Source organism: Drosophila bipectinata, chromosome 3R (genome assembly GCF_030179905.1).
Source record: "Drosophila bipectinata strain 14024-0381.07 chromosome 3R, DbipHiC1v2, whole genome shotgun sequence".
NCBI classification, from domain to species: Eukaryota; Metazoa; Arthropoda; class Insecta; order Diptera; family Drosophilidae; genus Drosophila; species Drosophila bipectinata.
In genome coordinates, this window is record NC_091739.1 from 14786153 (window position 1) to 14807886 (window position 21734).

A 21734-nucleotide genomic window follows, 5' to 3' on the forward strand; every position below is an offset into this window, starting at 1 on the left:
AGTTGCGAACCTATATTGAATTCCCAACTCCCTGCGTGTTTTTCCCCCTTTGAGATATGGAAATGACGTTCGAGGTGCGTTGAGTTGAAAGGAAAGAACTGCATTGTAAGTCGTGTAATTTATAATTGTACTATTAAATATATATTAAAAGTTAAATACGAAATTGTCAAGATTCTTTATTGGTGAAAAGCTTAGCATACGTGCAGAACCTGCTGCGGCAGGCCATTGACTAGAATTGAGCGCTCGTTGAGACCTAATGGTCCTGCGATTCCACCAGGTGGTACCAGGAATTCACTATCCGGATAGCCCTTGGGTTGGGCGAACTCCAAAAGATTGGCATTGCTCTGGCTAAGGGTTTCAAGGGACCAAACGGCCAAGTTTCGAGTCTTTCCATGACGGGCCAGGACATAGAACTGCGGGAAGGGGTATATGTAACATGGTAGGTCTGCAAGTGGGTCCAAGCTTCTTACCTTATCCTGGATATCCACCAGAAAGCCCACGATCAACGCCCAATGGGCTCTGTGGCCAGACTTCAGGCAAGGTGCGTGGTTTACATCCGCATCATAACTTTTTTAGTCACATAACTAAATTAAGGACAACCAATTATAGTTAGAATACAATTTTAAGAGTTTCAGTAATGCAGTTGGGTTGTTTTGGAACTTTTATTAAGCAATATAATTATGAGGCGTATAAATGAGGGACAATTAGCTTAAAATCCATAGGAGACTGGCTAGCCAACCCGCATTGGCGGCGAAACAAGGATAACGCCATCGCCTCGCACAAACAGCATGGGAATGGTCCGTTTTGCCGTCTTGTAAACCTCCTCGTAGGTCTCTTCGTCGATTTCCACGGTGGTCACCGTCTCCTCCGCGTCACCCAGAACCATGTTCAGATGCTGATCGAAGGCCTGCCGAGAGAGTGTTATTAAATTGTCTACCGAATAGCCACCGAAGTTAACTCACATGAAGACGTCCTCGCAGTTCCCGCTCATTTCGCATTTTTACGTACACCTTTTCATCCAAACTCAAGCGGATCAGATCCAAGGGCTCCTTAACCGGCAAAATTACCTGACTCAGCTGCAAGTGGATGAATTAAAGATATTTTAAGAAATATAAACTATAATTTAAGTATAAAGATACTTCGTAAGTTTTACATACCTGCTCTTCTTCGGTGGCCATTGCAAAAACAAATTCACGTTTTTTTTATAAACAATTATTAAATGTTTCCTTTTTTGCTTAAAACACAACGTTTCACAACACTAAACAATCTGGCGACTCTATCAGCTGTTACGGAGCTGTTATTGCAAAACGGAGCTGTTAGCGCGGCCGCGAAAAATATCAATCTAAAACTAGTTTTAAACCAGGTTTAAATAAAATCTTAAAATATGCAAATTTGTTGTAAAAGGATACGGTACAAGAAGACAACCTCCTGCCTGTAGCAACTCCTTGACCTTGTTGCAATTGAGGACACCTTCGTGCAATTGACAGGCGCCGCGCTGTTGCAAATACTTGCGAGTTATTTCGAACAAATACTGGCCACTGAATAGCTCCCCGTTAAGGGTATACTCCTGCGCAATGGTTTCTTTGAGAAGTTCCGCAGCCGTGGGCTGCCCACCGAGCAACATGCTGAGGGCCGTCAACCCACAAGTAGGTCCCACCTGGAAGAGTATACATAAGTAGGTACATAAGTAATAAACGAAGAAACATAAACTTAGCCCCCACCTGGAGTGTACTAGGCACCGAGTAATACTGGCAGCTTTTTGGAGCTTCATATTGACATACACGACTGAGATAGCACCCTTTTTGCAGCTCCGGATATTCCTTGGCCCAGCTGCATTCGTCCGTGTAAATATTTATATTAATAGGACGTTCCTTCAATCCTGGGGACGTCTGTGGTATTGGAACCGAGGGAATCGGTGGCGGTGGAGGCGGTGCGACTGGTGAAATGTGCGACATTTATGTGGAGTAAATAAATAAACGAACTCTTCCGATTCTAACAGCAGAACAGCTGTTTTCGGTCAATAACAGAACTCTGTTCTTTCCATAAAATGTACATAAAATGTACATTTTTTTCTTAATCTCTCAAAATATTGTGTTTCACCCAATAAAAACCCAAAAATAAGTAAAACAAAGGTTGTTATTTACCATATATTAGACATTTTTCTGTATAATATTTTATGTTTTATTTGGGCTTTTATAGGAATATATTTTATGCGAATTAGATTTGCATATTAGTGAATGTTTCATGGATTCAAACCACAACTAAATTTGTTATTCAAATGGCAGCAAACTATGTACTTGAAAAGTTCAAAAACTTCTTTGTCGTATCTTATCAAAATAAGTTGCCAACACTCTGTAACGATTTTCATAAGTTTATTTATAAGAATGCGATAATTCATAGCATAAATTTTCAGCTTAGAAATGAAATATTAATTTTAACCGGCAACTATTCTGCAAACACTGTGTGATTCCTTATATTTGTTTTTTCTACATGTATCATAGATACAACGTGCCAACTGGTTTCCTAAGCCGCATTTTTCGTTGTTTTTGATGGAGTTGCATGTTGTTTCCAATTTGGTGATCAGATTCTCATAATCAATTGAGTCGAAATTCTTTTCCCTAATCCTGTTTGGGTTTATCGTGCCGTTGACAATGAAACCAGTCGCAATCATTAAACAGTGCAATTCACATTGGGTCGCAACACCTGGGAAGATGTTATAGTCACGACTTGTATTGGCGCATTTCTTATATCTTTCTAGTTCGTCATCCTAGTTACGATTGTATTTATTTTTAACTTAGTTATTATAGTCCTTGAATAAAAAGGAAAACAATTTGTATTAATTTATAGCTACGTAAGTATGTATTAGAGGATCTGGCTCATCTGGAACGTCGGAGGTTTTTTTTATTTCGTTTTTCACAATCCTGTTTTCTGATCGCAGCCAGGGACTTTAAAAGGAGTGGCTTTGCTGCCTCCTTAGGGTGCAGCTTCTGAATAGTATCTGAAATTATTTATTTCTTTTAACTATGAAAATCCAAAAGAAAGGTGTGAAAATAAATACCCAAAAGTACATCAAAAAAATTTTCGTATTTCCATATTTTTATATTTCTTAAGTTTGTTCTTTTCCAGGGTGATTTGCTATTATAAACAAGATCCATCGAAAAAACATTTTTGAGAGTTCTGGGGAGAGCATCTCCACCAAGCAGATGCTTTATTTTGGCTGTCTGTGGAGTTTACAATATAACTTATTTAAATAATCAGTTAAAAAGTAATTCATAACTTACATATTCATTTTGTTTTCCGTTGGCTATCTCATTGTCCAATTTCTCTAGATCTTCGTATGATTCTATTGGAAATTCTATATCTTTTAAGTTCAATTTACTTTCATCAACCAGTTCCGTTATCAGGTACTCATCCTCGCTGTTTGCAATTAATTTGTCTTCATGGAAATCTTCATCATCCTCCATTGACGGCATCGTGTCGGCATCATCACAGCTACCATCAAAGGGACTTGAATCCAAGTAAACTACTTCAGAGCTAGTCAAACTTTTTCCCAATTTATCTTTATATCGGACTCTGGTTTTTACTTTGGAAATAGCATTTGCCAGTTGCTTAGTTGCTGGTTCGGACGAATCATTCAGTTTAATTGCCTCTAAAGTAGATTGAACTGGTTAATTCAGATAATTAGAAAATCAAAGGGTATTTACCCAAGAGAGCGTTAAAAAAATTAACATAATGTCGCAGTCGTTTTCTTCCACTCATTCCATCTACATTATATTCCAAAAGAATTTGTTCCGATAAAATATTGGTCAAGGATGAGGCAAGCGATCCGACTCTAAAAATTTTCGATCTTATTTGTGCTACCTGTAAGTGGAAGAAGGATCAATTTAGATTCCCAAAAGATTTGGTTTATATACTGGCATACACAGTCTTCGCGATTTTCGTCGGTAATGGAGTTTTCAAAATCTGCAAGATCTGATTCTGTCTGTATAGGAAATTCGAATTTTGTTACGGCTTTGGAAGGGGGATTTTGGGGCATAAATTTTTGCTTCATATATTGTTGCATATAAGCCGACTGCGTGGCTACAGCACTCGTCAGTTCCCGCAGTTCATTCCTTAGGGTCCTAACCTCCTCATGCATTCGTTTATTTTCATCTTAAAAATAAAAGTTTGAATTATTTGTTTTATCTTTTTTTAAATTAAATATTTACCTCGCACTACTGCCAATATGCGTTCAACCGAGGGCAGTTGTGGGTCATGACGGATTTTGTTTGTTGCTTCTGCCATTGTGGATAAAGTTCACCCTAGTGGTTGAATAGTTTCAGTCATGTATGAATCAAGGAGAAAGATTCCTCAATGATTCCGAAGTGAATTCCGATCCTTTCAATAAGAAGTAGTATTTCATTTTAACAAGTCAGGATTCCACTGGCTTTTTGGGCCTCAAATTCAAGAATAAGTCATATATTTTGTATTTGTATTTTAATAATATCTTTATTTTTGCCGGACCAAACACTAGAGGCCATCAAACATATGATAATTGCGTTCTAGGTGTAGACAGTGTTGGTAAATGCATGTCGATTGTTTAGCGCCAAATTACGATAACTTTACAAATAGATTGTGTAGTCAATTTCTTTTATTTTTATTTTTTAGCTTAACTATACTTGTATCAATTCTAATTTTAAATTCCATATTTATCAAGTCTTTTTATTTTACGTATTTTCTTATTCAAATTGTTTTTAACGCAAACCATTGCTTTGTTAAGGACCAAATCTGCCGGCTTATTGGGTTCCAACAATCGTATCGCCTCTGAAAACAAAATATTAATATACAAAGGCTAAATCATAAAAAATATGAAGGATAAGAAAACATACCTAAAAGACAGGGGAAAAAGTGTAAATATTGGTTAAGGGCTTTTTTAGAATTAAGTCCCAAGATATTGAAGTCGTTGATGATATCCTCTGTCATAACATTTTTAATAGATTGAGAAAGTTTTCCGGTACCAAGCAAATCTTTAATTCTTTTTATCTACAAACAAATAAATTTTATTATAATAAAGTTAGGATTATATGTTTTCACTTACGTAATCGGGATGGCCATTTCTCTGCATTTCTGAATCTATTAAAATAAGATCACTTTCAGATTTAAGGGGAAATTCAATTTCATTTGTAGCTTGTTCTGTTGATTTGTGTATCGACTTGGTGCATATAGGATCGTCTGCCTTTACAGGTTTTTTTTCCTTTAAGCTTTTAGAGTTTTTGCTACTAGATAGCACCTGATTGCTTTCCTTCATAAGTTTTCTTTCCTTTATACTGTTTTTGCTGTATGTGTTCTTGATACATGTTATCGCGTGTCGGAGTGACTTATTTGGGTTCCCCGGGGTAACCATTTCAATTGCCTCTAAATATACAACACCGTTAGTTTATATTTTTTTAGTAAAAATGATTTTCTTACCAAAAAGTGCAGATATAAAATTATTGTAACATCGAAGTCCCTTTTTGTTGCTTACGCCTTCAAGATTATAATCCATAACAAGTTTTGGCGTTAAAATACCTTTTAGGGACCTAGACAAAGTTCCACCAACACTTAAAATCGTTTTCATGCGATTCACCTGTTGAATGTTGTATTAGATATAGTTTTTAAACCAAATGTATTAATATACATACATAATAGTCTCTCGTTTCCATTGTTATGCATTCATTAAAGTCAATCAGTTCGGATTCGCAAGTAATGGGAAAATTAACAGGCACCGGCTCGATCATCGGTAGAGTCGGTGTTACCACAGGCTCTATGATCGTCTTACCACTTTCTATATTCACGTACTGTTGCATAAAAGCCGTCTGATTGGCAATGGCATCTGCGAGCCTGGAAATCTCGACTCTAAGGGACTGTATGTCTCCGCGCAAGTCTTCATTTTCCTCTGTAAAAGTAAAATGTATCTGCGGATTTAGATGATTTGACGGTAAGTAGATGGAGGGAAGCTGTTACCTCTGATAGTGGAAATAAGTCGGTCAATAGGCTGTGGCTGCTGTTCTTGTTGTTGTTGTCTGTCGAAATCTTGATATTGGTCTGTCGAAAAACAAATACGTTAATTAACTTATTCATACATCTACTGAGTACTCACAATTGTAGTTGCCATACTCAGCCATGATAAAAACAATCAAAGATGCATTAATAGTCACGGAATTCCCAAATATTCTCAAAGGAGGATTTTCTCGGGATATGAATTCCTCGATGATTCAATGCAAGTAGTTTTCACAATGGATTCCTGAAGGAATCTATACACCAGTACTATATTTGATAGTTCAATTAAGTTATTTTATATTTTAACTCATTCCAGATCTGACTTTTTCTCACCAACTAAGTACGAATTTTACAAAAAACTAGAATATTTTGGAAAATAAATGATGCTAAGCTTCAACCGCTGCACAACACCAATCCAGTAAACAGCTGACTGCGCCTCAATCATTCGCTATCCAACACAGATTTACCCATTTTAAATCGATATAAATCGATTTTCAATCAAACCAAACTAAAATCGCACATTTTCAAAAATGTTTTACGGGTTTTCTTTTGTCATAATTAAAAAAAAAAATCCTTACTTTATTTTTCGATTTTCAAAAACTGAAGCAAACCATAGCTACTCAAAGTTCGTATATAGTGTCTACAGTGATGACTATATCTTCCCCAATTATTAACCGATTCTCAAGCGGAGTACCTTAAATGATTTCTGAATTGATTCTCCACCATTCTGCATCAAAATCCTGAGACAAAATATTTTTTTGATTTTTTGTCCATTTTTCGTGAGGGATCCATTGAAAATGGGGTTTTTTCCTATAGGGTCCACAGTGATGGCTACATCTTCCCCAATTCTCATCCGATTCTCAAGCGGGGTACCTTAAACGATTTCTGTATTGATTCTCCACCATTCTGCATCAAAGTCCTAGGACAAAATATTTTTTTAGATTTTTTGTCCATTTTTCGTGAAGGATCCATTGAAAATGGGGTTTTCCCCTATAGGGTCTACAGTGATGGCTATATCTTCCCCAATTCTCATCCGATTCTCAAGCGGGGTACCTTAAACGATTTCTGGATTGATTCTCCACCATTCTGCATCAAAATCCTGAGACAAAATATTTTTTAGATTTTTTGTCCATTTTTCGTGAGGGATCCATTGAAAATGGGGTTTTCCCCTAAGGGGTCCACAGTGATGGCTATATCTTCCCCAATTCTCATCCGATTCTCAAGCGGGGTACCTTAAACGATTTCTGTATTGATTCTCCACCATTCTGCATCAAAGTCCTGAGACAAAATATTTTTTAGATTTTTTGTCCATTTTTCGTGAGGGATCCATTGAAAATGGGGTTTTCCCCTATAGGGTCCACAGTGATGGCTATATCTTCCCCAATTCTCATCCGATTCTCAAGCGGGGTACCTTAAACGATTTCTGGATTGATTCTCCACCATTCTGCATCAAAATCCTGAGACAAAATATTTTTTACATTTTTTGTCCATTTTTCGTGAGGGATCCATTGAAAATGGGGTTTTCCCCTATAGGGTCTACAGTGATGGCTATATCTTCCCCAATTCTCGACGAATGTTATACCGGCCAGATCTAAGATATTCAATTACTACGATTACCAACCAAAAGGTATTTATTTTCGATCCGTTGTTATTAAACTAACACTGACAGTGTGATTTGTCGGTACGCTTAGATGGAGATTTCAAAATGATCGTAACAGGAAAGTCCGCATCAACGTTGGACTGTTAAAAATAAAAATTTCAATTCAATATTTGCTCAAATAGAAGAAAATTCTGAGTTACCCACATCTGCCTCCAGCTCTAGAGCCTTCAAAGACAAAGTATGAAATGCCAAATCCAAGTTAGTGCCTCTCTTAGCCGACGTTTCATAGTAGGGTATTTTATTGTTTCGTTGGCACCATTCATTTACTTCTCGATTAGAAACGACGCGGTTGCCAAGATCTACCTTGTTGCCAACTAATACGAAGGGAAAATGTACAGGATCGTGAGGATTGGCTTGTATAAGAAACTCGTCATGCCACCTGTCTAGGGCATCGAAGGAGGCCCGTGAAGTAACGTCGAAGACAAGCATGCAGCAGTCGACACCTCGGTAGAAGCCGCTAGTGAGACAATAAAAGCGTTCTTGTCCCGCAGTGTCCCAGATCTGGAATTATTTAAGAATTCGTTCATACAAAAAATAGCGAGTATTTTAAGGGTTACCTGGAGTGTGACCAAGTGATCGTCGACAGTCACCTCTTTGATGCTTAAGTTGACCCCGATTGTAGCCTTTTCTTTAATGCTGAAGCGCCGCTCTACGTACCTCTTTACCATCGATGTTTTTCCGACACCCGTCTCACCTATTAAAATTACTTTCAGAAGACATTTTTTTTTACTATTCATTTTTTGCGTACTTCCTAGTCTGGATTCGCATTCGAACTAACTATCTTCCCCTAAACAGGGATCGAAAAAGTAATACTATGATTCATGAAATGACAAACTAACCACTTGAAGTAATCAGACAGCAATAAGGGGAAAATATTATCTTCCACATACAGTAAGAAGCCCATTTGTATTAGCTTAATGACGTACGATTTATTGTAAATTCTTCATTGTTTATTTTGTAAATTAAACAAAGTATATCTCGTATTGATAAGGGAAATAAAGTAAATACCAAATATACGCAATTTACAAGTGTATTACGAAAAAACAAGGAGAAATTTTACATGGAATACTATTTATAATCATAGGATATACACAAATAACATAGTTACTAATCCAAAATTCGCCCGAATGTCTTGCAATGGGTGTTTAGGAGCTGAGCCGATCAGGACGGTGCACTGCCGATTCGATAGTGTTGGAAATAATGTCGATAATCACATTAAAAAAGTTATTTTTTATTTAATTTACAATCACAAGATTTTTTTGTTTTGTTTTGTTGTGTTTCGAAGATACTTTGTTATTGTATTCTCAATTTTAGCTGCTGTTGCATAGCCAGACGATGCGTGCAAAAATTGACTAATTAAACGGCAAAATAGAACTAGACAGGAAGGCGGGCATGAATATGAATATTTGTAATACGAGTACACTTCTTTGTGAAACGGTTGGATGGGTAAGTTAGTTGGGTTGGGTTGGGTATACGGTTGCAGCCATTGCCAGAGGCCCTTAAGGAGTCGGCTGTTAGATGATGTCTATCTGAATCTGAACTTTGCATCCTATCAATTAATTAATTACTATGCTGCTTGCTGAAATTGTTTTACTTAATCATAGAACACTCTTTTCCGTCGTCCGTCGTACTTCTTGCATCTCTTGATCAATATTATGTTGGAAATATTATTTAATAATATAGATTGTGTAATTATCCATGCTGTGTTATTACATTAGCACTGGCAGTTGTCGGGGTTGCCAGGACGATTGTTTTGCGAGTTCAAAATGATCTGATCGGGAAAATCGTTGACAACGTCAGCCTGTGTGAGATAGGAATTCAATAATATAGATGGCTATTCACATATTTTAAAGGGCACTGACCTCCGCTTCCTGCTCCAGGGCATTCTTAGCTATAGTCTGAAACGCGAGCTCTACATTAATTCCCTCCTTGGCGGACGTTTCATAGTAAGGTATATCGTTCTTCGATTGGCACCATTGCTGCGCCCGACGGGTGGACACCTGGCGGTTGTCCAGATCCACTTTGTTACCCAATACCACGAAGGGGAAATGCTCAGGATCGCGTGGACTGGCTTGTATGAGGAACTCGTCGCGCCAAGAGTCGAGATTCTTGAAGGAGTTGGGCGCCGTAACGTCATAGACGAGCACGCAGCAGTCAGCTCCCCGGTAAAAGGCCACACCGAGCGACTGGAAGCGTTCCTGACCAGCAGTATCCCAGATCTAATTCATAAAGTGTTGATGGGAGTTATAAATGAAGGTGAACATCCGGAGCTTGATTCGTTCTTACCTGCATTGTGACCACTCGGTCGTTTACCACCACCTCTTTTGTGCAGAAGTCGGCTCCTATTGTGGCTTTGTATTGGTTCGAGAAGCGTTTGTTTACATACTGATTCATGAGCGAGGTCTTGCCGACACTGCTGTCGCCCAGGATGATAACTTTCAGCAGGGATTTCTTTCGGCTGGCCATTTCGATGTACTAGTAATTTGTTTGCTGGATTGGTGCTTTTGGTTGGTTGGCTGGCTGCAAAAAGCAAGGTGTATATCGATTAGGCGAGTTAAAAATACTTCGGACTTTGCGTTAATTCGATTAAGCGCGGGCAAGAGAACAGCAATGGCTCGACAACAGCTGTGAAAGGAAATTCTTTTTGACAAGATAACACGGTTGGAGCCAGGCGGTGATCCATTGAGCTGGACGATAACTCGAAACCACTGACTCATCATTACACTGGTCACAATGAACGATCGCCGGAAGGGGATGAGGGTGGGCGGGTTTACCCGCATCGGTGATAAAGCCTGATCACTGAAAATTACTCGCGCGAGGCGGAGAAAGTGCGCAGCACACACACACGCGAACACAAAGACGAGGTCACTCTGCCAGCGTAATCGACAGGAATACGCAAACAATGCATTTCTAAGGGGCTCTGGAAACGCCCATTTCCTGGCCACGGGAGATTTGCTCTACATGGGACAGTCCAAATAGTGCTAAATGAGTGCGAAATTAAAGCCAACCACCCCCGCCCCGCTCGACAGCTCCAAAAAGCTGTGTTGTGACTTGTTTTTCTTCACCACTACCAGTTCAAAGGTACGTCGGTGTGCGGGCTCTTTGTGTTGTGTGTACATTTTCCAAGGGAGTCCCTCTAGCTCCTCTGTTTGGAAAAATACACGCTTCCTTCTTGCTGCATAACACGCTCACGCCTAAATATACGCTTTACTTGATCACTTGCACTGCGCACTTACGTTGAACAGGTGAAAAGTCGGAATTTGTTTCTTGTGGTCGCCTCTTTTTTAGAAAAATATTTAGTTAATTACGCAGCAGAGGCGGAGAATAGCGATGGGTGTATCGATACATCGATAAAAGTCCACCACCGCAGCGCCATCTGCTTTTTTGGTATTTTTTGTCCACCATATGTTACTCGCGCCTGGTAATTTCTAGCGAAGACACGATCCAAACACTGAAAAAAAAGTCGTGTAATATTACAAAATACAGATTGCATACATATACAAAGAATATCGATATATTGACATTTTGATACATTATCAACAACCCTAAGTTGGTAAACTCATTATCAACACCTTTTGCCAAAATTATCACTGAAAAGGGCATCTAAAAAGGATCAGAAGAAAAGGAGTTGAAAGGGAAAAGGATCCTGGAATCATTGAGGTGCACCGACATGGCCACGCTTCCGCCGCGCAAGAGTCAGACGCCTACGCGGATCTGCATCTCAAAGCAGCACCTGACACCGCTGCAAACGCTGCTCCAAATGGGCTTTCCCAGGCACAGGGCGTGAGTTGTCCCTATTTTTACAAAGTGGCTTCTATGTGGAGAGATTTTATTGATTTTTTTTTATTTGCAACCCTACAGGGAGAAGGCTCTGGCGTCGACAGGAAACCGAGGGGTGCAAATAGCCTCCGACTGGCTGCTGGCCCATGTAAACGATTCCACTCTGGACGAGTGTGCTCCTAGGGAGTATATCATCTATGCATGTCCAACCGGTCCCTTCCTGCAGCAGCTGGAGGAGTTCTGGGCAAAGTCTCGTCAGGTGTGCGGGTGGAACGGAGCCCACAACTACGTGCCCCACATAACTTTGGTATCCTTTTTCAAGGTGAAGATTGGTTTTGCTCTAACCAGCACGGATAATTTACATTATTTGTTTTTCCGATAGGCCCCTGACGAATGTTCGCTCCAGTTGTCCAAGTCCCTCAAGCAGGTGGTGGATATGACGGGTGCTCTTCTCGATCGTCCTTTGAAGCTGGAGCCCTACATGAGCCAGAACTTTATGGGCTTCTTTGTGGCTGAGGAGGATGCTAACTACCTAAAGCGTCTGGCCCTGCAATACGTCAAGGAGGTGTCCAACTCAAGTACGCTCCAATCAGTTTATTTTCTGTTGGTTGCACTTTCTTTGGGCTGTTTCGGTTTCTCCTTTATTTTACATTTTGTTCGGTTCGGTTCACGGTTTTCCAAGTTTCGGAGTGGCTTACGGCTATGTTGTTTTACTTTTTTCACGCCTGTCCGCCCACTAATAACTGGATTTGGATCTGGTTAATGATGCAGTCATTAGCGATACCTATGAGCAGCTGGACGCCATTGTGGCATGCTTCCCCTGGTGCGGAGCAGTATCCTCGGGCACTCGCTGTATTCCCCGCAGCAGTCGATGTAAGCCATTAGCCTAGTTTAATAATTATTACTCACCTAAGAACACAATAGCTTATCAACCGATGCATGCCTCACTACCACCAGTAGATAATTTACTAATCTATATAGCTAATTAGAGCAATTCTTCGTGACGCTTCAAAATTGTTTGGAATTTTTACTGTAATATCTTTAAAATTCTTAGGGTGGGTCGATTGCAAGCACTCACTACCAAAGCGATACTTTCTATGGAATCGCCCAAAGATTAGTTCCAGTTCGCATGATTCCTTATCAAAGTGTCGACTCACCCTAGTTCCTTCCACCGCATATAAGCAGCACCGCTGTGACACTCACGTTCAGTGTCCCTTCCAGCGTTCATTCCACTAATAACCTCTGACTACCCGTAGCCATTTCACTCGAACCCCACGTTAAGAGCCTGCACCTGACTCTCGCCTACCAGTTCCCGCAGGCACAGTTCAATGCACTGAAAGCACTCGTGGAAACACTAGACGCCAGCTGCGCCTCTAATTGGGAGCTACGCCTCTATTCGCGTGATCCGCGACTCGCTACCAAACAAGTTAGCACACATACCAGTGCCATCCTCTTGAATCGAATCTAATTCCTGATTCCCTACTTGCAGGTCCAAAAGGTCGTCTATCCGCACAATCCACACGAGACGGATGAGCTGGAGTTGCGCATCGGGGATTACATCTACTTGAATACCGAGGTGGTGGACAGCTCTAGTGACGGCTGGGCAGAGGGTATCTCCTGGCTAACCGGAAGCACGGGTCACCTACCAGTGAACTACACTGAACGAACTGCCGAGTCCGACGCCTGGACCCTACACAGAGTGGTGCAGCTCTCTAAGAGTGTGGCTTCTTCGCTGACCTCAGCCGAGGACCTGGACATTGTGGACGGCCGTAGCTTATCAACCGAACCGGAGGACCGCCAGCGCGAATTGCAACAAAGTATGTTATCTTACTGATTAGATTTTGGAAAATTTCATAACATATTGGATATTTTCCACTTATAGGCGCAACACATCCCGAGATCATCGAAGGATCTTCGTTTGAGGAGTCCGAGCAAAGCGTGGAAAAGTATTTGCGACAAACCCTGAAGCCCTGCCTGGAATTGCCTTCCGTGCAGCTTTTGAATAGCCAAAATTTGGCTCACCAGCATAATCCGAACACGCCTACAATAGAGATCACTACCAATATGTCTTCCTGCTCCACCTCAATCTCTAAGCAACCAGTGGATGAAATTCAGGTAGAGCCGCCACCTGTGCAGGCTCCTCGCCCGGACGATACACTCAGTGTCCACTCGGATCACTCGCTTCAACTGGGCTCGCTGGACGCCTCGCACGCCAAAAACCGGAAAGTCTACATCATGCGACATGGAGAGCGCGTTGACTTTACATTCGGTACTTGGATACCGTATTGCTTCGATGAGTTTGGAAACTACATGCGCAAGGATCTGAACATGCCCAAGACCCTGCCGAGGCGGAAGAATAGCCCAGAGGGCTGGCAAAACGATTCACCGCTGACCAACGTGGGTGTCTTCCAGGCCAGTCTTATTGGCCAAGCTCTGCTGGAAGCTGATGTCCAGATCGACCATGTCTATTGCTCTCCCTCGTACCGCTGCATCCAGACTTGCACGAGCGCCTTGGAGGGCTTGAAGTTGAAGGGCAAGCAAAAGATTAAGCTTGAGCCTGGCCTGTTCGAGTGGATGGCCTGGTATCCCAGCGGAGTGCCCGACTGGCTGTCCAAAAACGAGCTGGTGGAAGCCAAATATGATATTGATTTAGATTATGAGCCGGTGCAGCCATCGTCAGACTTGATCGTTCGCCTTAAGGAGTCCACAGAGCAGTTTTATGAACGAAACCATGACGTGATTTTGCAACTCCTCGAGCGTACAAGTAAGTAATGGATTTCCTTGCCCATTTCGACAACTACAATGTTAAATAATTTCAGCCGGCAATATATTAGTGGTGGCTCATGCCACTACGCTGGACACTTGCTCCCGCCAGTTGACCGGAGGATGTCCGCGGAGCACCAATGAACTCCGTCAGGTCATTCACAAGATCCCGTACTGTAGCCTGGCAACAGTGGAACAGGTGGACGGGGTATGGAAGCTGGTAGAGCCCGAGTGTCTTCCGGTGACACACTCGAAGAATCCGCGCTTCGAGTGGAATGCCTTATCGACCACCTAGTGCCAGTGCTTGGAGCAGTTTCTGTGCAAGCACTGAGACTGAAATCGGGGCGTGATTGAAAGGAACCAGAGAAAACTTTTACATTAAAGGATGTATACGTAATTCGTTTGCTAAGCTATCTGGACACCGGACACTGAAGCTTCCATAGTTTGATTTAACGAAACTGCCATAAAAATTAGATGGGTATGAAGGAAATTCCATTTATTTGCTGACCCGCTTCCGGATGACATCTGTCATCATCGAAACAATAATAATGCTTTTTCAAAAGCGAGCTCAATGGACTCATACTTTATTGCGATAACCGCGATCTACACAATATTATATATATTGAATATATATGCATACATATATACATTTGCACATGTACACCGTATTCCAGTAATTATTGGAGCGCTTGCTCGTCGCTTTAGCCGTAGACTAACTTGCTCTGTTACTAGCTTAGTTGTTAGAACACTTGATTAGCCTTGCTGCGTAGCGCAGTTTTTTTTAAGCAATTTATCCAAGAGGCCGATTCCATAGCAACCTGTTGAGATTATAACATATGTAATGCCGGTATTGTATCGATATTATCGACTAGAGTTAGAAGTACAAACCATGTAACAACGCACAACATAATGGAACAATAAACATAATGGAAAACAATATACAATGAAACTTTGTAATGCCAAATCGATTGAGACTCCAACTCGCTGGATCACTCCAGCCACCGGGCGGTAATGAGAGGCAATATTTTGCATTGTCTTGCACGACTCGAAAGGCGTCGATCTTTATTTAATGCGCATAGAATTAGAATTAGTAATGTAATTTGTTTAGTTGTTAAATCTATTAATATAATTGCTGAACATTTTACTTGAATTACATATATGCGTTTTGTATTGATTCGGTAGTACATATTCCTATATATGCTTGTATTATATTGTTTCTTTGTGTGTTTGATTTAAAATAGAAACCAGCCTGACCTTAGCCACAACATCAATGAAAGTAATCAGTAATCAACTTGTATGCATTGCTTTCGGTTGCTTTGTTTTCTTAGGGGTTGGCCGCTTAAGTAAGTCAAGCATTTCATGGTATATATATTTTGAAAGAATTTTAATGTGGCTGTAAATTGAATTAAGCGAGCGGGCGCCAAGCTGGACTGAACTGAAAGGCTAGCAGCAGAAGGAGGACGACTGCCATCAGGCCTGCCCTCAGCCAGGATCATCGTCTCGGCCCCGGCATGTGCGATTGTTAGCATTGCACCTTGCCGAACTGGCCGGCGCGACGTTCCAGGTGCTCTCGATACTCTCTGTAGTGCATCTGGATCTCCTGCGAGCGGTAGCGTGTCAGCTTGATGGACTTTCGCATCTCCTGGGTGATGGCAGCCCGATAGCCGCCTTTACGCAGCAGCGAGTCGATGGTCTGCAGTTGGTCCCACCCTTGCTCGGTGGCCACCTGCGGCAGGTAGGTGGCAGTGCGCTTGCATCCACGCTCCGTAAGAAACTCGATTCGGATGCCGTGCACCCCAAGCTGCCAGTCCAAATGACCCTGAGCCTCCTCAAAGTTCTGCAGGATTGACACGGATACAGTGAGACGGGGTAGCTCATCGCGCGAGATCGGGGCAAAGCGTGAGTCCTTAAAGGCGCTGGTCAGGGCATACTCGCGGAGCCCATGATGCAGCTCCATGGCGCTAAAGGTGCCGATACAGCCGCGCAGTCTCTTGTCGCGACCGATCTTCCAGGTGACGAACAGCGGGTAGGCGTCGTTGCTGAACATTGGCACTCCTGGACCGTCCATGTTGTTCAGCTCACAGTCAAGCACCTCGAAGCAGAAGAGGCACATGTCCGGCACCGCAACGCCGTTGTGGCCATTGAGCAATCTCTGAGGATGGTGTACCATCTGCTGGTTTTGGTACTCACCGTCCCCGTTGCTTCCTGAGTGGTTTCCTCCGGAGTGCGGTTGGTGTTGATAGTTGTAGTGAGAATTGGACATTCTGCTCGTCTAGTCAAGTTCACTAATTACTTTAAGTATATCTATTAAGGTTACAGCTAATGGCAGTGCACGTTGATGCTCCAAGGTTCGATTAACGCAACAGAACAGCCTGAGTCTTTACGGGATTGTGCTGCAATCAATGTAAGTGAGAGTTGTTGGGTGTCAAAGGACCACAGCCCACTCACCTTCCTCAGCCTGCCAAACTAGGTCACCTTCTGCCTCCTGCGACTTGACCTCCGGTTCCAGTTCCGAATGCAGACCTTGTTCCTAGGCTTCCTTGGCCGTCCTGTTGGTCCTTGGCTAGCTCATAAGCACATTGTCGTCGTCGATCTGCAGTCCGCTGGCCCGCTTTCTTTTCCGTTTCTTCTGTCTTCGCTTCGTCTGCGAACGAGGGAGATAGCAAATGGAAGAGTGCTGTTCAATCGGTATACAATTCTCCTTAGCGATCTTCACCTTTCGCTTCTACTGGTGGGGGTGGGGGGGAGAAACCAGACGACGGCTGCAGTTCCCATTTCTCTTCTGTCTCTCTCTCCCACTCCCCATGGTTTTTAATTGCTCTTTGTTCTTCTTGCTTGCATTGCAGCACACTCCCAACCCTCATGCTGCCTCCCACACTCTTGCCAATAGCCCCTCATCCTTGGTTATCTTATCTTAGGTCAATAGGGCACAATAAGTGCCTTTTAAGTACACTTTTTTACCTTTTATTAATGTAAACAAATTTTACACTTTTTTACGAGTTGAGGACGTACTAGAGATGGTCGATCTATAGGCCAGGGCCACTGCAAATTATCGATTACTCGCATACCGATGCATCTGACCGATATCACGATATATCGGAAAAGACGAAAGCAACGGAAACAGCTGCAGTTTTTCTTTGCCAATTTTATTTTTTAGATAAAATCTCGAAATGGCTCTGGCAAATGTTTTGCTGCTCAGCCAAATAGCAGGACATGTCATTCTGTTCATCCTGTCGCTGTGCATCATCGTGCCGCTGTTCATCAACCTCGACCAATTCTGGTACGGAAGTGCGCAGTTTTTCCATCCACTAGCAAATAATTTAATTATTTTACATTCCTAACAGTGGCCACTGTCTTTTGTTTACGACTGGAAAATGGCGAGAGGAGGATGGCATGTTCGATGTCGAGTGGGCCTCCAGTGGTTTCTGCAATTTCCCACTTATCACAGGCTTTTTCCTGCTTATCATTTCCGTGGTCCAGATATACAGGTAACTGCTTGGGCTTCCAGTATCCACACCTAATCTTGAAGATTTACATTCTTATTGCTTGCTTCTTTTATTTTCTAAATAGATACGCTCGCATGAAGGAGGAGGCGTCATTTATAGCACTGTTCATTGATGTGGTTTTGGGCATTTGGATGCTGGCCATGTCAATATTGTCGGCAATTTTTATTACCCTTGGATTTATTGTGTGGTGTGATGGCATGACCCAGCGCTTTCCCTCCTGCGAGATTTCTGCTGGCCAAAATATCATTCGGGGCGATACGGAAAAGATCAATACTTCCGGTTTCTACATTGAAATGGGTACGACCCAGGTAAGTACTATCTTAGATAAATCGTTGAACTCAGTAATTAAATTATTTTGTAAACAGTTTGGCGCCTGGGGATCGTTTGCCATTTCGGTGGGAATTGGCGTTATCGCTCTACTGAAACTCATCGACAACCACCAGGTGCGAAATATCAAGGTGTCCATGTATTTGGAGCGCCAGCGCTTGGTGAATCAGCAGCAGCATGACGGCCGGTCTACTCCCCCGATCGTTTCCCATGCCTCTTCAGACTCCGAACAAAACAAATAGTTGTGTGCGTCTGAAAGCAGCCAGGAGTTTGTAATTCTCTACGTATTTCTCATAATGTGCATTATAATCATCGTATGCCACTCAGTCCTCATTCTAGTTATCGAGGCGGAAACCCAGAATCAGCGTACCGTATTTATGTAGTAAACAGTAGTTGTGTGTAATGTAAATCGAAATTATGTTAATAACGTATAAGCCCATTAAGTGATATGTATTTCTATGTATATATATTTAATCGAATATTCCATTTTACATATCTAGTTGAATAAAATTATAAATAACAAAAGACAGACCTACCAAAGACTCTGCTAACCGCTTAGAAGGCAGGCTTCAAAGCCATTGAAAGACAGATTACTCATACGCCCCGTATTCATCTGGCATACTTACTTTTGCTCTTAAAAGCCCCTCCAATTTCGAACCAGTAATACAAAATTCTGTTATGTCAGTTACATTTATTTTGCAGTTATTTTTTTGTTTGTGTGTGTCCTGGTTGTTGATGTTATTGACGAATCTGCCATAATGTCAAACGGATTTTGGTTTGGATTTCACGTTTGCATTGCAACAAAATGTTCTTATAGACTTTAAAGCGACGCTATTGTACATTTTACATTAAATTCCGTGTTTGCTTGCGTAGTCTGTTGTAATAATCAATTAACAATTTCATAAAGATTCGGTTGAACTTGTTCGCTTGGCAATTCTCGCACTAGGTATGTAGCGGTACCCTCGTTCCCAAATTCAATCTTTGCCTGCATCGAGTTATTTCATAATGTGGAGCAAAAATGGTGGAGATTTACTTTGGTATAGAGAAAAATAGTTACTTGTACACTTATGGATTTGTATCTGAATCTTTGCGATGCACGTTTGCATCTTCATCTACGACTGCTTGGATTCTTTGGTTTTCGGTTCATTTATTCTGGCATTTATGAAACAAATTGTTGTTTGGCTCTTGAAATTTTGTTTGTTCATTTTTTTCTTGTTTTTGTCGTAATTTTTCGGTTTTGCTTATATTTAACACTACATCAATGTATGTACTATAAATAGTATTTTTACTGGCTCAGTGGTAATTATGTTTTGGATTTCTTTGAATAGCATATTATAGTAATTTCCTTTCAAACTTAGACTAGATTTTTTTGTTTTCATTTGTTTTTTTGTTTTTATTCTTTTGGTTTTTTGTTTACTTTTTTTTTTTATTTGAAATACATTTAAAAAACATAACGCATGGTGGTAAAAAACGATGTGCAGTGTATCTTTGTTATGGTTTATCTTTGTACGAAATGAGGTGAAAACCCAAATCTCCTGCGGGCTGCGATTTAAATTGCCGAGGGCTAATTGGTCCAGGCTCCATTCGGTTTCGGGGCCAGAGCCCCTACTTTGGAACGGAATCCTGGAAAATGGCGGACAACCTCGCCGCAACGCTGTGAATTCCAAATGGCTACGCAATCTGGGATGGGAGAGTGTCGAATTCGTTAAGCTAAATAATCGCAAAATGTTCAAAATGTAAAAAACTGTGGCTCTGGCGCGCGTTTCCTTTCGTTTATCCATTGCATAGCCATCTGGTGAAGCGCCCGGCGGGCCATCCTATATAATTTTAGTTCACGGAAATCGGTCTAGTGTGGGTCCGATTAACCCCAGGCATTGAGCCCCTTAATCGCAGCCGGTCGAGGTGATTTGCTGAACGCAAGAGGTGAGTGGTTGTTCCTTTGATAAGCTCAAAAGCCCCCCTGCTGTCCCCCGCCTCCCGAGAGGGACGGGTCTGGCAGGTGGTTATAGGTTTTTGGATTTTGGTGACCAGTGCCATGCGATTTCCGTGTCGCTTCATGGCAATAGGCGAGCTCCTGACAGCTCTTCCCGGGGGATATAATAACGGTCTGCTCGTGGGCATATCGCCTGTGTGTGTGGCCTTGTTTGGACGGCCGGCACCGGCTGAGTGCGTCCCGCTGCCGTAAGCCGAGTGGGGCAGGATGCCTCCTACTCGAATCCGGATATTCGCACACCCAGCTGGGCCGGCCGCCACGCAGTGTTGTGTACCAGGGATGGGCCGAGTGCGCAGGCGAATATCCGCAGGCGCGGGAGATTCGCACTCGACCCACCCAAGGTGGTAACCATTCTAGTCGCGATTCGCTCCGCTTCGTGTGTGTACATAAGACTTAATGTAAAATTAGTTATAAAACTTTAAAAAATTGTTTTTCTTTATAAGCGTTTTAAAGTTGAAATTGTAGTTTTCGGATTTTTTCCATCTTCATTCATCCTATTTTGTTCTCCTACTCCTCATCGTCGTTCTACATCCTTCTCTGCCTTCTTCTTCTGGAGGATTTGACATCCTAAAAAGTTTTTGGGTTTTCTTCTTAGACAAATGCAAGTGAAATACTTATGCATCGCTGGGTTAACAGCGACGCCCACGTTTCCTACACTCGAAAATGCATTTTCTTTCTGTTTTTTTTTTTTTGGTTTTCTTCAATAACTTTTGTTGTTTTCTTGTTAAAGCACAGCAGCGGAGAAAATTCATACCAATTGCACAATCCAAGATTTTATTTTTAGGTTCAATCCACCCCACACGGCCCGAATGCTAAGCACACGGCCTGTGGCTTCAAATTTCCGGTTGTTGCGTCCCAATTAGTGTTAGCCAACTATGCAATTAGCACCTTTTCCCCCTCACCTCTTTCTCAATATCTCGCTATCGAATCGACCAAAGTTGAGAAAAGGTTTCGTACAAATTTTCTCGCATTTGCTGTACAATTTTCATATTCGACCTAGCTGGGTTTTATTCTTTTTGCATCTTGAAACACACTTCCGGTTCCGTTCTTCTTCCATTTTGACATATTTTGGACATAGTTTGGTATTCTTCATCTCCGATTTCATTCATTTAGTTATAACAAACAATTTTTAACAATTTTGTACTTTTTGTTTTGTTTCTTTGGGTTCTCCCTGTTTCTTTTGCTAATCTGCTTGCGCTTCTCTCTGTTTAACGGTATCACTAATCGGTTTCTGCTGAAGGAACATAATTGTGAACTTGAATTTGATACAACTTTTGGGCCAGACTATTGCTGAGTTAAATGGTTCTTATAATTTTCAATAAAATCCCTCCCTCCTCTATTCTTTGGATTACCGTTTTTTACCATCTATTGTTTTATATATTTAAAGTTAGTATAGTTTCTGCCACCCCGAGAACATCCATTTCCGGTTCTTTTCTTCGTTTCTTTGGGGGACTAATAGAGGGGCAGACAGTTGGTTCGAGCAGTTTGAGTTTAACGTACTTATTTCAGAGACATGGAAAAGGCGGCTGAGCTACTATAATTTGGCTAATATGGACTGGACTCTATACATATAATATGTATATAGATGTATATAGAAGTAAGAAGTAATTTTGATTACAGCTTTTGATTTGAGTTGCCTGCGGACTATACAGTATAGAGTATGTGAGTGTGGACTGCTGAGATGGTT

General features: G+C 41.6%; 8 protein-coding genes across 13 annotated transcripts; 2 read left to right on the top strand and 6 right to left on the bottom strand.

The window, feature by feature from the left end:
* Positions 1–103: 103 nt before the first annotated feature.
* Positions 104–1955, bottom strand: LOC122320933 (actin maturation protease). The gene is made up of 4 exons (XM_070281521.1): positions 1722–1955; positions 1410–1657; positions 471–567; positions 104–413 (listed from the first exon to the last, which is right to left on the bottom strand). Exons 1-4 carry the CDS (start codon positions 1953–1955, stop codon positions 192–194), a joined length of 801 nt encoding a protein of 266 aa, XP_070137622.1. The 3' UTR covers positions 104–191.
* On the bottom strand, positions 644–1281 carry LSm3 (U6 snRNA-associated Sm-like protein LSm3). The gene is made up of 3 exons (XM_017247688.3): positions 1158–1281; positions 963–1076; positions 644–907 (listed from the first exon to the last, which is right to left on the bottom strand). Exons 1-3 carry the CDS (start codon positions 1176–1178, stop codon positions 731–733), a joined length of 312 nt encoding a protein of 103 aa, XP_017103177.1. The 5' UTR covers positions 1179–1281; the 3' UTR covers positions 644–730.
* A 411-nt stretch (positions 1956–2366) lies between the features above and the next one.
* On the bottom strand, positions 2367–6480 carry LOC108129576 (uncharacterized). Of its 4 annotated transcripts, none has more exons than XM_043211987.2 (13): positions 6119–6450; positions 5983–6063; positions 5661–5914; positions 5449–5605; positions 5270–5394; positions 5078–5112; positions 4869–5022; positions 4209–4803; positions 3923–4152; positions 3705–3861; positions 3282–3649; positions 3059–3221; positions 2369–2998 (listed from the first exon to the last, which is right to left on the bottom strand). In XM_043211987.2, exons 1-7 carry the CDS (start codon positions 6141–6143, stop codon positions 5019–5021), a joined length of 681 nt encoding a protein of 226 aa, XP_043067922.2. In that variant the 5' UTR covers positions 6144–6450; the 3' UTR covers positions 2369–2998; positions 3059–3221; positions 3282–3649; positions 3705–3861; positions 3923–4152; positions 4209–4803; positions 4869–5018. The 4 variants fall into 4 exon arrangements, with proteins under 4 accessions (XP_043067921.2, XP_043067922.2, XP_070137719.1 ...); XM_070281617.1 differs by having other exon boundaries at positions 2372–2998; positions 5078–5394; positions 6119–6285; positions 6352–6480; XM_043211986.2 differs by having other exon boundaries at positions 2367–2998; positions 4209–4801; positions 5078–5394; positions 6119–6448.
* Positions 6481–7631: 1151 nt separating this feature from the next.
* On the bottom strand, positions 7632–8468 carry LOC108129513 (ras-related protein Rab7-like). The gene is made up of 3 exons (XM_017247513.3): positions 8236–8468; positions 7823–8179; positions 7632–7758 (listed from the first exon to the last, which is right to left on the bottom strand). The coding sequence occupies exons 1-3, from the start codon at positions 8413–8415 to the stop codon at positions 7675–7677; spliced, it is 621 nt and encodes a 206-aa protein (XP_017103002.2). The 5' UTR covers positions 8416–8468; the 3' UTR covers positions 7632–7674.
* Positions 8469–8606: 138 nt separating this feature from the next.
* Positions 8607–11056, bottom strand: LOC108129512 (ras-related protein Rab7). Its single transcript, XM_043212304.2, has 4 exons — positions 10915–11056; positions 9965–10198; positions 9541–9897; positions 8607–9479 (listed from the first exon to the last, which is right to left on the bottom strand). Exons 2-4 carry the CDS (start codon positions 10142–10144, stop codon positions 9393–9395), a joined length of 624 nt encoding a protein of 207 aa, XP_043068239.1. The 5' UTR covers positions 10145–10198; positions 10915–11056; the 3' UTR covers positions 8607–9392.
* Positions 11057–11304: 248 nt separating this feature from the next.
* Epp (Ecdysteroid phosphate phosphatase) lies at positions 11305–15158 on the top strand. Of its 2 annotated transcripts, XM_070282261.1 has the most exons (8): positions 11305–11461; positions 11540–11780; positions 11841–12036; positions 12230–12331; positions 12715–12884; positions 12948–13275; positions 13341–14222; positions 14278–15158. In XM_070282261.1, exons 1-8 carry the CDS (start codon positions 11349–11351, stop codon positions 14514–14516), a joined length of 2271 nt encoding a protein of 756 aa, XP_070138362.1. In that variant the 5' UTR covers positions 11305–11348; the 3' UTR covers positions 14517–15158. The 2 variants fall into 2 exon arrangements, with proteins under 2 accessions (XP_070138362.1, XP_070138363.1); XM_070282262.1 differs by lacking the exon at positions 12230–12331 and having other exon boundaries at positions 11306–11461.
* Positions 15159–15245: 87 nt separating this feature from the next.
* Positions 15246–17282, bottom strand: LOC108129510 (uncharacterized protein CG5902). 2 transcript variants are annotated; one of them, XM_017247508.3, is made up of 3 exons: positions 17183–17282; positions 16670–16865; positions 15246–16614 (listed from the first exon to the last, which is right to left on the bottom strand). In XM_017247508.3, exon 3 carries the CDS (start codon positions 16482–16484, stop codon positions 15744–15746), a length of 741 nt encoding a protein of 246 aa, XP_017102997.2. In that variant the 5' UTR covers positions 16485–16614; positions 16670–16865; positions 17183–17282; the 3' UTR covers positions 15246–15743. The 2 variants fall into 2 exon arrangements, with proteins under 2 accessions (XP_017102997.2, XP_017102998.2); XM_017247509.3 differs by lacking the exon at positions 17183–17282 and adding an exon at positions 16938–17088.
* Positions 17283–17306: 24 nt separating this feature from the next.
* LOC108129511 (transmembrane protein 179) lies at positions 17307–18583 on the top strand. The gene is made up of 4 exons (XM_017247511.3): positions 17307–17501; positions 17566–17709; positions 17792–18035; positions 18093–18583. Exons 1-4 carry the CDS (start codon positions 17392–17394, stop codon positions 18294–18296), a joined length of 702 nt encoding a protein of 233 aa, XP_017103000.1. The 5' UTR covers positions 17307–17391; the 3' UTR covers positions 18297–18583.
* The last annotated feature ends 3151 nt before the right edge of the window (positions 18584–21734 follow it).

What these genes read in the sequence shown, in the direction of transcription:
- LSm3 (XM_017247688.3), bottom strand. Translation starts at nt 1,178, where the DNA reads ATGGCCACCGAAGAAGAGCAG. An exon ending in TGGCCACCGAAGAAGAGCAG is followed by an intron (nt 1,077 to 1,157) that starts GTATGTAAAACT and finishes ATCCACTTGCAG; the next exon opens with CTGAGTCAGGTAATTTTGCC. An exon ending in AACTGCGAGGACGTCTTCAT is followed by an intron (nt 908 to 962) that starts GTGAGTTAACTT and finishes CTCTCTCGGCAG; the next exon opens with GCCTTCGATCAGCATCTGAA.
- LOC122320933 (XM_070281521.1), bottom strand. Translation starts at nt 1,955, where the DNA reads ATGTCGCACATTTCACCAGTCGCACCGCCTCCACCGCCACCGATTCCC. An exon ending in CGGTGCCTAGTACACTCCAG is followed by an intron (nt 1,658 to 1,721) that starts GTGGGGGCTAAG and finishes ATACTCTTCCAG; the next exon opens with GTGGGACCTACTTGTGGGTT. An exon ending in TGGTGGATATCCAGGATAAG is followed by an intron (nt 414 to 470) that starts GTAAGAAGCTTG and finishes CCCTTCCCGCAG; the next exon opens with TTCTATGTCCTGGCCCGTCA.
- LOC108129576 (XM_070281618.1), bottom strand. Translation starts at nt 4,284, where the DNA reads ATGGCAGAAGCAACAAACAAAATCCGTCATGACCCACAACTGCCCTCG. An exon ending in ACGAAAATCGCGAAGACTGT is followed by an intron (nt 3,862 to 3,922) that starts GTATGCCAGTAT and finishes TTCCACTTACAG; the next exon opens with GTAGCACAAATAAGATCGAA. An exon ending in ACGGAAAACAAAATGAATAT is followed by an intron (nt 3,222 to 3,281) that starts GTAAGTTATGAA and finishes TAAACTCCACAG; the next exon opens with ACAGCCAAAATAAAGCATCT.
- LOC108129513 (XM_017247513.3), bottom strand. Translation starts at nt 8,415, where the DNA reads ATGAATAGTAAAAAAAAATGTCTTCTGAAAGTAATTTTAATAGGTGAG. An exon ending in ATCACTTGGTCACACTCCAG is followed by an intron (nt 8,180 to 8,235) that starts GTAACCCTTAAA and finishes AAATAATTCCAG; the next exon opens with ATCTGGGACACTGCGGGACA. An exon ending in CTCTAGAGCTGGAGGCAGAT is followed by an intron (nt 7,759 to 7,822) that starts GTGGGTAACTCA and finishes TATTTTTAACAG; the next exon opens with TCCAACGTTGATGCGGACTT.
- LOC108129512 (XM_043212304.2), bottom strand. Translation starts at nt 10,144, where the DNA reads ATGGCCAGCCGAAAGAAATCCCTGCTGAAAGTTATCATCCTGGGCGAC. An exon ending in ACCGAGTGGTCACAATGCAG is followed by an intron (nt 9,898 to 9,964) that starts GTAAGAACGAAT and finishes TTTATGAATTAG; the next exon opens with ATCTGGGATACTGCTGGTCA. An exon ending in CCCTGGAGCAGGAAGCGGAG is followed by an intron (nt 9,480 to 9,540) that starts GTCAGTGCCCTT and finishes TATCTCACACAG; the next exon opens with GCTGACGTTGTCAACGATTT.
- Epp (XM_070282261.1), top strand. Translation starts at nt 11,349, where the DNA reads ATGGCCACGCTTCCGCCGCGCAAGAGTCAGACGCCTACGCGGATCTGC. An exon ending in GGCTTTCCCAGGCACAGGGC is followed by an intron (nt 11,462 to 11,539) that starts GTGAGTTGTCCC and finishes GCAACCCTACAG; the next exon opens with GGAGAAGGCTCTGGCGTCGA. An exon ending in GCAACTCCTCGAGCGTACAA is followed by an intron (nt 14,223 to 14,277) that starts GTAAGTAATGGA and finishes AAATAATTTCAG; the next exon opens with CCGGCAATATATTAGTGGTG.
- LOC108129510 (XM_017247508.3), bottom strand. Translation starts at nt 16,484, where the DNA reads ATGTCCAATTCTCACTACAACTATCAACACCAACCGCACTCCGGAGGA.
- LOC108129511 (XM_017247511.3), top strand. Translation starts at nt 17,392, where the DNA reads ATGGCTCTGGCAAATGTTTTGCTGCTCAGCCAAATAGCAGGACATGTC. An exon ending in ATCAACCTCGACCAATTCTG is followed by an intron (nt 17,502 to 17,565) that starts GTACGGAAGTGC and finishes CATTCCTAACAG; the next exon opens with TGGCCACTGTCTTTTGTTTA. An exon ending in TCCGTGGTCCAGATATACAG is followed by an intron (nt 17,710 to 17,791) that starts GTAACTGCTTGG and finishes TTTTCTAAATAG; the next exon opens with ATACGCTCGCATGAAGGAGG.